The 12431-nt window shown below is 42.6% G+C and overlaps 1 protein-coding gene across 1 annotated transcript; it reads right to left on the bottom strand.

Annotated features, from left to right (window-relative positions):
* Window positions 1-1014: 1014 nt before the first annotated feature.
* Window positions 1015-5306, bottom strand: LOC121287538 (iroquois-class homeodomain protein irx-1-A-like). The gene is made up of 3 exons (XM_041205470.1): window positions 5064-5306; window positions 2778-3630; window positions 1015-1100 (listed from the first exon to the last, which is right to left on the bottom strand). The coding sequence occupies exons 1-3, from the start codon at window positions 5304-5306 to the stop codon at window positions 1015-1017; spliced, it is 1182 nt and encodes a 393-aa protein (XP_041061404.1).
* Window positions 5307-12431: the final 7125 nt, after the last annotated feature.

Genomic DNA, 12431 nt, shown 5'->3' on the forward strand with positions numbered 1-12431 from the left:
ATCCCTCCAAGGTCTTGCCCCCACCACCCCCCCCCCCCCATCTCTGTAATCCCCTCCAGCCATACAACCCTCCGAGATATCTGTGCTCCACCAATTCCTGCCTCTTGACAAACCCTGATTTTAATTTTTTCACCATTGGTGGCTATGCTTTCAGCTGCCTTGGCTTTAAACTCTGGAATTCCTTTCCTAAACCTTTGTGCCTCTCTATCTCACTGTTCTCCTTTAAGACATTCTTTAAAACCTACCTTTCACCAAGCTTTTGGCCATCTGCCCTAATAGCTCCTTATGTGGCTCAGTGTTATACTTGTTTTATGTTGCTCCTGTGAAGTACCTTGGGACATTTTACTAATACAAATTGCTGTTGTTGAGTCCCTCAGCTCTAAATGAGATTGTCTCAGCACAAACTTTGGATCAAACCTGGCACCTCTTCCTGACTGGCACCATCCGATGTGATGCATTTCAATACTAAGCCACCAGGAGAGAGATAGAGACCGTGGAGCTGAAATAAAGGGGACTGAGGCATGGGAATACTTAGCAATTTGGTCCTGCAAATCTTCCCCAAGATACTTCAATGGAGACCTCAGTCCGTTTATTTGAAACCAGTCAATGCCCCCACTAAGCTGTGAGAGCACAGCGGTGATGGGTAAATGCTGCTCTCCCGCCTATTATTATTTCAAAAGCTTTATTTCACAGGTTTATTTCTTTATTATTTATTGTGGGTGTGGTGGGCAAGACGGCCATTTATTGTCCTAGATGCCTTCAAAAGGTGGCAGTGGTCCTTCTTCTTGAACCGCTGGTAGCCCTTTCTTACAGTTGAGTGGCACGCTCAGCTCCTTCAGAGGGCAGTCAACATTCAACCATGCAGGAGCCAAACAAGAATCAGATATAGAGATGCGACCAGGGAGGGCCGACACCTCTCCTTTACTAAAGGATTAGTGAAGGGGTTGGGTTTTACCAACCGGCCGACAGGTTCGTGGTCACTTCTACTGATACCAGCTCTTTATTTTCAGATTTTTAAACCTGCGGCCTGGATCTCAGGCAATTCATTCGCTTCGCGTCACCAGCAGAGGTCGCTTTTTGCCCCGTTTTCTCTTGAACATCTGGTCAAAGAGAAGGCAACATGGTCACAATTAAACGGCAGAGCTGAGGAGAAAAATAACCCTGCTTAGTTTATTAGACAAAATATAAAGTATTTAATTATAACCCAATGTTTATTCCCAGTTTTTTTCGTATAAACACTTTTTATATACAAAACATACCGTATAAACTATGACAGAAGATAACAAAACCTCTGATTTATGTTAAAAGATACAGTTTCCATATTCTCTTATAAAAGCTGGAACAAGGTGGGTAATTTTAGCAGCGACAATCTAAAGCGGAAGCCGGAAGAAAGATCATTAAAGGGCTGTAGGTTAATTGTTATTTAAAATAATTAAAACCTGAAAAAGTTTTTTTTAAGAAAATGAAACGCCAATAGATAAGACTGGGGATGCTGTTAGAAGCGGGGCAGAGGTATTCCAAGCAGAACTACTGAAACCTACCTCCACTGGAGAAGGTACACTCTCCGCTATCTTCTCTACGTTTTTCCTCTGCAATTTCTTTCTGATATGTTGTAGATGTATACTTTCTGGCATCATCGAAATAATTGGTCCTATTTCACGAAACTACAGATTTATGACGCAAATTTTACAGATATTTTCAATTTCCCCAGTACCAGATCGAATTCGTTTTCTTAAATTCGAGCGTGTTCCTAATCTCGCACCTTTCCTCAAACACATTCTCATCCCTCAAAGCTGTCGTGTTGATACACAGATCATGAGAAACGGTCACCTAGCGTTTCCAAACAAAAATCTCGGGGGTTTAAACACCTGGAAATAGTTTTCAAAGCAGGCAGTTGATATAGGTAATTGATTCAGCGCTTCCTCTCACAAGTTGGATTAATTGAACACACAAAGGCTATCGAGATGGGTTAATAAAGAGTTATTACCCAACCCCTGAAAAGTCAAGTACAAACACTCTCTGTAGAATTAGATGACATCTACCATGTCCACATTCTTCTGATTAGATTTCACTAGAATTGGGATTCAGCAACAAGTAAAAGCATCGATTTATATAATTCCTTTTAAAACACTGAGTACACCGCCGCACTGGCGAACGTTACATCATACATCGCCTTTCGGTAACCCTGCAAGTGAATGTGGAGAATGTTCCTCTTCCATGTTGTTACTAGTTTAACCAGGCCACTGTGTCGAGTGTGAACGATACAATATTATTCAACGGGTTGGTCTACAGGCCGAGTATTGCTGTAATGTAGTCGGACCAGTCTAGTGAACATCTGTTTGTATACATGTGTGATTTGTTTGGGGTCTCAGGCATTGAGAATATTTACACATTTTTATTAAAAGTTCCACTTTGCTCAGTTGCGCCTTGTGTTTTAGCAGGTGTGGTGAATAAGGAACACATAATGGTAACGGGGACCTTTTCTATATAAAAAAAAATCAGTTGTACTGCATTGTATTAATTGTCGAACCATGTATTAACATCGCGATAATTACTATAAATTAATTCCTTGGGGGCACCCGCTCACTTCGTTTACACCACAAGTATTGAGAACACAGTTACACTGTGGGTTCACAGCACCATCAGGCAGAAATATATCATCGTCCACGAGAGAGATCCCAAGGAGCCAGATGAAAGTGCAGAATATCCGGAGGGGGAATGTTCATCCTTGCAAATTGGATGGCGGTTCGTGTTTGTCTCTTCTCATTGGGCCGTACCTGCAAGGTCTCTCTTTTTTGACTCCAGCCTGGAGTGGCTGTTTAACATGAGCTGTCCCTCTGCAAAACAGGCGCCAGCCCAGATCTGGTAGTGACCGACCGCAGGAGGAGTCTGCACTGACTGGCCACCGAGCAGACTCGGCCGGTTGCTTTTCCCATGGTCTGAGGTAGCCGTTTCCGCAAGGGACCATATCTTGGGTTTGAGCGCTGGGCCTGTACTGTCTTTCCATTCTGTGCTTTCTGCCCGTTTTGGTGTGCGCTCCTCCTCAGACGTTCCCCGTTCTGATTTTTCCGACTCACTTTCCTCCAAGTTTGCCCTCAGTTCGTTGCCTGGTTTCTTCTCACAGTCTATGACACCTTTGACTAATGATTTGCCTCCATGTGCAGGGCAAGGTGTCTCCGAATCCCAGCTACCTTGATGCCCATCATGTTGGTGGGCATCTGTTTTGCCCGCCTTCTGGTGCTCTTGATTCTGTAGAAGACCTTCCTCCTCCTTCTTGTCTTCCTCGTCGTCGCTTTCACTCTCTTCCTCGTCCGATTTGGTTTTGGGGACCCAGGTCATTTTATTTTCTTTCTTCAGTCGCCGCCTGGCGTTGGCGAACCAAGTGGAGACCTGGGTCAGGGTCATCTTGGTGACGATCGCCAGCATGATCTTCTCGCCTTTGGTTGGGTAGGGGTTCTTCAGGTGCTCGTTCAGCCAGGCTTTCAGAGTGCTCGTGCTCTCCCGGGTGGCATTCTTAGCTCGTCCCGGGTCCCCGTGTGGCATGGGCCGGTAAGGAGAATAGAGCGCGCCGGCTGGGGAGAAGCCAGCCTGGGAATAGACACATCCAGCCTTCAGATCATAGGGGGACGCCTGAAATCAGAAGACAATTGTTTATATAATGCATGTATTGGACTGTAATAACTAAGGAGATTTAATATTTTAGTGCATGATTGATACAATATAATTTAATGTATACACTATACTATTAAATATAACAGTACACACTAGGATTAATTTCAATTTCTCTACAAAGAATTTCCATGTATATAGCTCATTAATCCCACCAGTCAGAAACACCCCAAAGGATTGAGATTGAGTGAATGGTGATGTTTTATATTAGAATACTACTATGCAGACCCTATATCCTTTGTATAAATCTAAATTGTGTCTGTTTGTGTCTATTACATAAGTACATGAATGGAGCTCTTTATACCGTGTCAGAGTCAGAAGCCAGTTTTGTAATCTGACAATTTGAAATTAAAATAAACCCATTTAAAACCTAACATCAGATTTGAAGCCAATCGCTTGAATTTATTAGTGAAGTCGCGGCAGTGATATTCAAGATTAGGAGATTTGCGAAGCTGCTTTAAACAGCGACAATCTTTTAAAAGCTTGTATCAGGCCCAACAAAGAGCAACTTCACAGCATTCCCTGAAAGCAGTCTAATATCTAGGTAGCAGTCTATATGTATGGGCATCCAGCGGAGATCTGTTTTCTAATCAGATAAACACTGACCAGCATTCACATGTTGAACTAAAAATCGCTTCTTACATTTAGTATATGTAAAAAAAAGGCGACAAGGGGATATTGACCTGAAATGCTAACTCTGTTTCCTTCTCATAGATACTAGCACATCTGCTGAGTGTTTCTAGCATTTTATAAAAAGGGGCGCTTATGTTAAGGATTTCGAAACCCAGCAGAATAAACCGTGCAGTAATATTGGAACTTATAATTAAAATTACGAGTTAATGCACAGCGGTTTACGCAAACATTTTCAAATTTGACAACGTGATATTGGGATCTAAATCTAGTCCTATACTGCACAGTGTATATTGTGTTAAATAGCTTTCAGTTTTTTAATTTACTATTGATGCATATATTAAACTGTTATATATATATGAAACCATATTGTTTGGTATACAACTATATTAAGTAGTATCGTTAGAGTATTGTATTTAAAGTATAATAAAATCAGGGCCACGAACGCTTAAACTGAAATCGATGTTAGTTTTATATTAAGATGTTGTGCTGTAAGTATTATGAACATCAAGTTCAGCCGACAACCTAAGGTTTGGTGTTTAAAGGATGGATCGGACTGGGGCAAAATCTCACTAGTGCTGAAGTCAGTAACTTTACACGAAGTGTCTGGATGAGGAGGGATGACCTGCACCCGAAGATTGTTATTGTCTAGTCACCGGTGCAAGTTAAAGCATTACGTACAGAACAAGAGAAGAGCAACTTTAATTCACGAGGGAATTTCAAACTTTGAAAAAACAAATAAAAACAAAAAGAAGCCCCCTTACCAGATGAGCGAGATGCCGGACATCAGGGTAGGGCTGGAGGCTGTATCCTTGTGAAATCGGATATGTACTCGGATATCGGGCCAGGAGTGCATGGAGAGGCGGGGGTACCCCCAGACTGAGAGCGGCTCCCGGAGAGCCCGGCATCGCCGCCTGCCTCTCCACAAATATAGCCGGCAGAGCGCTCATTGCAGATCCCTTCCCGGCGGTGACCACATCTCCATATCCCAGCTGAGGCATAGCCATAATGCGATTCAACCTAAAAACACTATCAAACTAATCCACCTTCTGTCTCTATATATCCCCTTCTGTCCACTCCATTGGAGAGCGCTGGCGTGATTGACGGGAGCCTTGTCGATGATATTTACATACGATTAGTGAGATTTAACCACTGGAGAGCCGAGCTCCCAATCAGCAGACTACCGTACCCACCTCAAACTTCCAAACACACAGGCATTTATTGTGTAACGAAGTAGTGCTTTTAAACACGGCCTAAGAACATAACACCAAGACAGTTCAATATGGGTAATATCAGAAGCAAATTAATCGCTTCTTTTATATTTGCATGCAGATTTAAATCAGGCAATACAATGGGAATATTCTATTTTTTAAAAATACTAAGCGGCTTCACGCTATTTTCAATTTACAAGTGTCCTGAAATAGTTAAAACTGTTGGCTGTCAGGAAACGGCCCAGACGCAGGCATACACTAGAGGCACTTTATTCTCACTTCAGCCACTCAAAGTGTTTTATGCTCCTAATTCACTGTATTTACTAAGTTATTTGGCTCTTTTTTTCATTTTTACGGCCATCTCGTTTTTCTGATCTTATTCTAAAACACGACCCAAACAAGCAAGAGCAATAGAGAAACTGTTCAGAATCAGAGCGGCGAACGAGGGTGTTCCACAAGTGGGATTTGTACCCGTTGAAACAGCGCCGGGGGGGTGGGGGGAGGTGGGTGTGGCTGGGATGGTGAATTATCCGGGAGGCGCTGTCAAATTTCAGAGAAACGCACGAATCTGCACCTCAGCCTAAACTGAATGTTAGCGTCTTACAATCATATCAGACAAATCATTCTCAAACGGAAGCTTTGATAAAATGTGTTTAACCAGAAGCCCTTTGATAACTGTAGCATTGCTAATCTGTTCTAAGCAATCTCTTGATAAAAGGCTAACCGAGAAGTTCGATTCTAATCGATGAACCCGATGGCTGGATTTTTCATGAAGTGTCGGGGGGGTGGGGGGTGGGTCTATTTACTTCACACCTTTAAGTTTAACTGGATAATTATTAAATCCAGGACCATCTAAAATAAAATGCCTAATCTGTGGCAAAAATGCTTCAGCGTTGTTTATTTTTAATATTATAAAATTTTGTCCATTAAAATGCAGCAAGTTAACGTTAGGATCTAATATCCGTCAGCACACGTCAATAAGTCATTTGACTTCATGCTAAATAATTCGTACAAATCCTTTATGCATTAACATTTCAGCCAGGATTGAATCACAGAATTATTACGGTGTAGAAGGAGGCCATTTGGCCCATCGTGTCTGCACACGCTCTCCGATTGAGCAACTCCCCTAGTTCCATTTCCCCAGCTTCTCCCCGTAACCCTGCACATTCTAGTTCCGAGTGGTGCAGCTATTCCTACTGCAAAGTGCCCACCACACAAGGCTCGGTATTGTTTTATAAAATGAAATTTGTTTGAAATCTCTCAATTTTGCCTCGGTGATCTTTCCTTGGTCAAAGTGGGTTCTGGAAACATTTTGATTGCTGTAACTGCACCAGCCTTTCCCCCGCACCTCCCCCACCCCCCGATTTCCTGTTGGCTCTATTAACCGCGTTCGCTGGCCGCTGGGTGAAAGAAGTCCCTAAGGTGCAAATATTGCTCTCCGCGCCACCACTTCTGTACTGTCTTATCGATTGTGGGCCTATAAATTGTGACGATGATTCTATCAATCATTCCTAACAATTGTTAATGAGTTTCCTGTAATCAAGGCTTAATTTTCTGCCTATCCTGCCTCTCCATTCTGCTGTCCATAGTTGGAACTATCTGGGTGTATTCTGCGACCGATCTCGGTGATCCTTTCATTGTATTTTATATTGCAGTGATTCCATCAAACTCCAGAAATTTAGTGCCCCTCAGTACAGCATTCCTTAAGCACTGATAGAAGCTAGTGACCTGTAGGGAAACGCGCTTCACTCCCACATATAGTGCCAGAGGTTAGTTTGTGGCTTTTACCATAACAAATTGAACTTTTGTTTATTCAAAGTTGCAAATCACAGACTGCAGTATTAGGAAGATAATCTTGCAGTAATACATCACCTTATCAGTTTCCCATCCTCAAAGTGCCTTGCATGCTCCATTTATCTGGAAGCTCAGTGATTGTTGTCATGTAGGGCAATTCGGAAAGCAAAACAGAAAACAATGGAAATTCTCAGCAGGTTAGGCAGGATCTGTGGAGAAATACTAGAATCACGGCCATTTCAGAATTTGTACCCTTCCCCAACTGAGCTAGGTGGTTAGCAATTGATTGGGAACGGGGCTAAGGGAGCAGGGGTTGGATCTCGTGAAACCCAGATTGCTGGAAAAACTCAGCAAATCTGGTAGCATTGAGTCCAATATTAGACTCAAAATGTTAACTCAGATGCTGCCAGACCTGCTAAATTTTTCCAGCACTTTCCAATTTTAAACCAGAAGCAAGAACCTTGGTTGATGGAGATGGTAGTTCTCCAACCCCAGACCAGCTCTGAGAAACACAGGCTGGCAATGAAACTAAGAAATTTTCTGGTCAGTAATCAATTCCATTCTTCTTTTCTACCCTCACACCTAATGATGCATGAGGCACACATTTATGTCTGTTTCCATGGCTAGATTTTCCTGGAACAGGTCACTGGCTGGTTGCCAGAGGTTATAGCTTGAGGGGTGCCATTCTGGCTGGCCAGGAGACTTTCCCACTCTTACCAGGTGCCTTAGGCATACTCAAAGGATTTCAAGATTGATAATCAACCTGTTTGTCTACACTGCAAACACAGCTCCCATGGCTTCCAAGTCCTGGAGTGGGACTTGAACCTGAAGCCCCTGGCTCAGTGGTAAGGACGCTACCCATTGCACCACAAGACCTCCATCATCCCCATTTGTAATAGTGTATAATTAGTTAGTAAACTTTAACACCAGCAGGAATGTACACAAATACATGAAACCATGAACGTGAGATATACATCCTTTAGGCATTAGGACTGCCTAATGCCCAGAAGCTCTCAAGTCCAATTAGGCAGTCCTGTGTTTCTAGTGCCAGCTTTCTTTGGTTAGACTCAAATTGCTGGAATCAAATTCTGTGCTGACTTTATACAGGAATAAGGGTCTTGGAAAGCTTCTCTGTAACAATTCCAAAATAATGATTTCAGTAGAGTACACAGGGACTGGGGTCTACTAAAATAGGATGCACAGCCCTTTTAATAGCAAAACATGCATTGAAAAGCATCAAATAATTTCTTATAATATGAAAAATAATAAGGTGATGTGTGCAAGTTCTCTGTGGTATTAAGGATACCTATTTTTGTCACATTTTATTTTATGGATTTCCAGAATATCCAGTACAATAATCCAAATCCTAACTCCAACACTCTTTATCTAATCACTTGAAGCAGATAAGCACAAAAAAGAAACACTTTACTTTCTACTGAAGGTTTTCTCAGCACCAGACCTCTCAACTGTCATCTAAACTAGAAATTTCAGTAGCATCATCCAATGGTCTGATTCTAGTGAAAAACCATATAGAGCAGGCGATCCCATTCTCTGTTAAATTAACTAGGCTCAAGCAGGCAAGAAGTTCGACACTTCCATTGGGTCCAGTATCCCTTGAGAAGGTAAGGAAATTCAGCCAGGTTGCTGCTTTTAAAGAAAGAAAGACTTGCCTTTATATAGCACTTTTCACAACCACAGGACATCTCAAAGTGCTTTACAACTAATGCAGTATTTTCCAAGTGTAGTCTCTGTTGTAATGTAGGAAACACAGCAGCTCCTATGTGCACAACAAACTCCCACAAACAGCAATGTGAAAATGAACACGTAATCTGTATTTTTGTAATGTTGATTGAGGAATAATTATTGGCAAGGATACTGGGGACAATTACCCTGTTCTTCTTCAAAATGAAACCATGGGATCTTATACATCCACCTGAGCTAACAGATGGGGCCTCAATTTAACATTGCACCTGAAGTGGCATCCCCTCATTACTGCACTGAAATGTTAGAATAGGATTTTGTGCTCAAGCCCTGGAGTGGGACTTAAGCCCAGCACCTTATAACTCAGAGGTGAGAGTGACACTGACTGAGCCACAGCTCATACTTTCAGTCACAATCTAGTGTTTTTGACCAAAAGCATGTATGTGGAGATCAGGCACGAACAGAATTCAGCTTGGCTGTGATACCCTTCATAGTGGAATATGGTGCTGACACTCTGTAAATTCACATATGAATAATGGCTTCAGCTGTTTCACACTGACCTCTAATCAAGCAAGGAGGCTGATCCTAGTCATCTGTACATGATGCCCTTGAGTTGATTCTATGATGATGGAAGAAAGCAGCCAGGGAGAGGAAGAAGGGAATTCTTCTACTGATTTTCTTTGGGATAACGCTCCCCTTGTGTGTGGCTGAAATCAGGAATTTGACATGGAACTCCAGGAGTAATGCAGGACCTGCATTAATTTCACCCGTCATTCCGTGACACAACTTAGGCATTAACAAACTGCAAAAGCACCCCACAAATGTCACTGTTTGACTAAGTGATTCGCCAATGGAAATTTGGATAAGGACACAATTAAATGCCACTCACCTATTTTCTCTAATTTATAAAGAAAAATCTCATTTCACCATCTCCATTGATTTGTCAGTGTTGAGAGTTAGTGCTCCCCCTGGGCTTAAATATAAGGCAGTGGCACCTCATGTTTGTGTCGGTTCATGTTGTAGGACACCAACAAGGTTAAAAAGATACATGTTAAATAGAAAGTAATGATTAGATGCCACGAAATTTAGCAAGACTTGAAGAGCGGGAGTGGGGGGGGGAGGGTGTGGGGGAGGAAGAAAGAGAGGAAGATAGCATTAAAAATATTGTGGCAACTATTGTAACACATTGAAATATCCATGTGGGGACCATGGTTGTGGTGGGTTTTGAGGAACTTTTGCAAACAAAACAATAAGGACAAGGGACTTTGCCATAACTGAAAGTGCAGGTCAGTTAGATTTGAAATGATTACCCCGGCACAATTTTCCAAACCTGGGCATTCCTTGGGAACTGGAGAAGAGAATTTGCTTTTCTTTTATATCTTTTAAAATGGAAAAATGTGCCCATGGAATTCATACAACAACAAAAATAAAATCTGAGCCAAAAAAGGAGAAATTACAGGAGGCAACCAATAGCATGATCTGAAGAAAAGTCACAAGGACTCGAAACGCTAACTTATTTTTTCTCTCCACAGATGGTGTTAGACCTGCTGAGTTTTTCCAGCATTTTCTGTTTTTGTTTCAGATTTCCAGCATCCGCAGTATTTTGCTTTTAGCATGGTCGAAGAGATGGGTTTAAATGAGAAACTTAAAGGAGAAAAGCGGAGAGACGAAGACGTTTAGAGAGGAAATTCTATAGCAAGAAATGTAAACTGGACAAAAATGTGTTTGGCCGTTTCTCAAAATACTCTGTGACTGTGATTTGCTTCCTCCGGCCGGGACATTCATCCACAAAAATATTTAACATGGACAACAATGTCCCCGGGTATCATAGCATAGCTGTTGATAACTCCCTCAGTAATCGTGCAGAATTGGATGTCATGAGCGTGGTGCTGGTGGGCCAGTGCGGCTGTCCCCACCTCCTGTCTAGATCTACTTGTCCTTCCTCACGCCCGCAATTGCATAGTAGATGTGGGAGTTTCTCCCCGGCGTCCTAATCTGTCACCGCTTGCTGGAACTCAGTGAGCTTCCCAGCAAAAGCATCGAGTGAGCTGGAGGTGAAATTTCCAGAACATTACTGTCTTTGAGATATGATGGATGGCATCAGTACTTTGACCATTCACACATGGTCTCTCAGCAGAATGGCGCAGGCTGCTTGTGTTTACAGAGAGAGCAGTTTTCCGGATCGGCAGCCAAGAAGCCTGTAAATGCAGAAGAGCTGCATAGGCTATACATAACCTACAGTCCAAACATAGGGACCTGGGGTTAACCACAACGGCGTTGCTGATTGGCAGAGAGGGTGCTGACTCTCCACATGCTTTCAAGAGTGAGTTAAACTGATTCTTGACTGGAGCAGAGATTGCAGCATGAAGAGGGCAAGTGCCCCTACAATCTCCTGGACTGAGATTGATCGCCTGACGGTGCTGCAGAGGTATTTTTCAGTTTAAAATGTCCCCAATATTGACTCTGGGTTACATTTTGTTTTTATTTTTGCTTTTGCCAGCAGTTGGGATGGCTCTGGGGGGAGGAGTGGCGATTGCACAGTGCTTAGTCATAATTCTCCAATCATCGTGAAGTTTGTTAGAAGCATGTTGTATATTTCCATCCTTTTCCGTTTTAATTTCTGATCGGTGCTGGGATTTTCTCCCTTCGATGTCAATTCGATATAAATCCACTTTCCATCGCGGTGTTAATGAACAGCAACATGAATCTAGACAATAGGTAAATGGAAAACTTGTATTTAATTGTATTCGATCCCTCCTCCTACTCACGCGTCCTTGTTCTTGCCGATAGTGCACTACAAGGAGAACCGAAGTCCTCTCTCTGCAAGCTAGTTTCTTTCATCTCTGTTCACTGTACTGCTCCTCACACCTCATTCGAATACTAATTGCAGTTTTTTTAAAAAAATGAGGTCTTGTTATCTAACAAGTAAATGGTTTTTAACACATTTTACCATCAGGAACAGACTGGAGGACCACCCAGTGTTTAACTGGTTAAAATGTGACTTTTTCAGTTGATTTTCCCACTTTTCTGCAGAGGGTGACTCAAGGAGTAATACGCATGGATCTGATCAAGTGGACATTTTATCTGCAGCCTTGTCTCTTAGGTGCAGCGGTAGTATGGTCCACTGATTCTGAGGGAACTTGAGGCGCAACGCATCCAGTCATTCTTCCAGGATGAATCCAGACAGTGGATGTCAGCAGGCTATTAAACTGTGGGAGGCATCACAGCTCAGTCCTATCATCGTCCAATGTCCACACCATTTTACTTTGCAGTAAGGGATCACACACAGACACTGTTACCAACGTAGGAAATTGGACAGCGGTGAGAGGGGTTGTGGGGGGGGGGGGGGGGGGGTGGGATCAGCATGCCCAAACATAATGGTGATTGGAGGATTATGACTAAACACTGTCCAATCATCACTCTCCC

This window comes from Carcharodon carcharias, chromosome 14 (genome assembly GCF_017639515.1).
Source record: "Carcharodon carcharias isolate sCarCar2 chromosome 14, sCarCar2.pri, whole genome shotgun sequence".
In the NCBI taxonomy this organism is placed as follows: Eukaryota; Metazoa; Chordata; class Chondrichthyes; order Lamniformes; family Lamnidae; genus Carcharodon; species Carcharodon carcharias.

Coding starts and splice junctions, on each gene's coding strand:
- LOC121287538 (XM_041205470.1), bottom strand. CDS start 5,306: ATGGCTATGCCTCAGCTGGGATATGGAGATGTGGTCACCGCCGGGAAG. Junction 3,631..5,063: donor TCCGGCATCTCGCTCATCTG/GTAAGGGGGCTT, acceptor TTCTGATTTCAG/GCGTCCCCCTATGATCTGAA. Junction 1,101..2,777: donor AAAAAAGAGAGACCTTGCAG/GTACGGCCCAAT, acceptor CTCTTTGACCAG/ATGTTCAAGAGAAAACGGGG.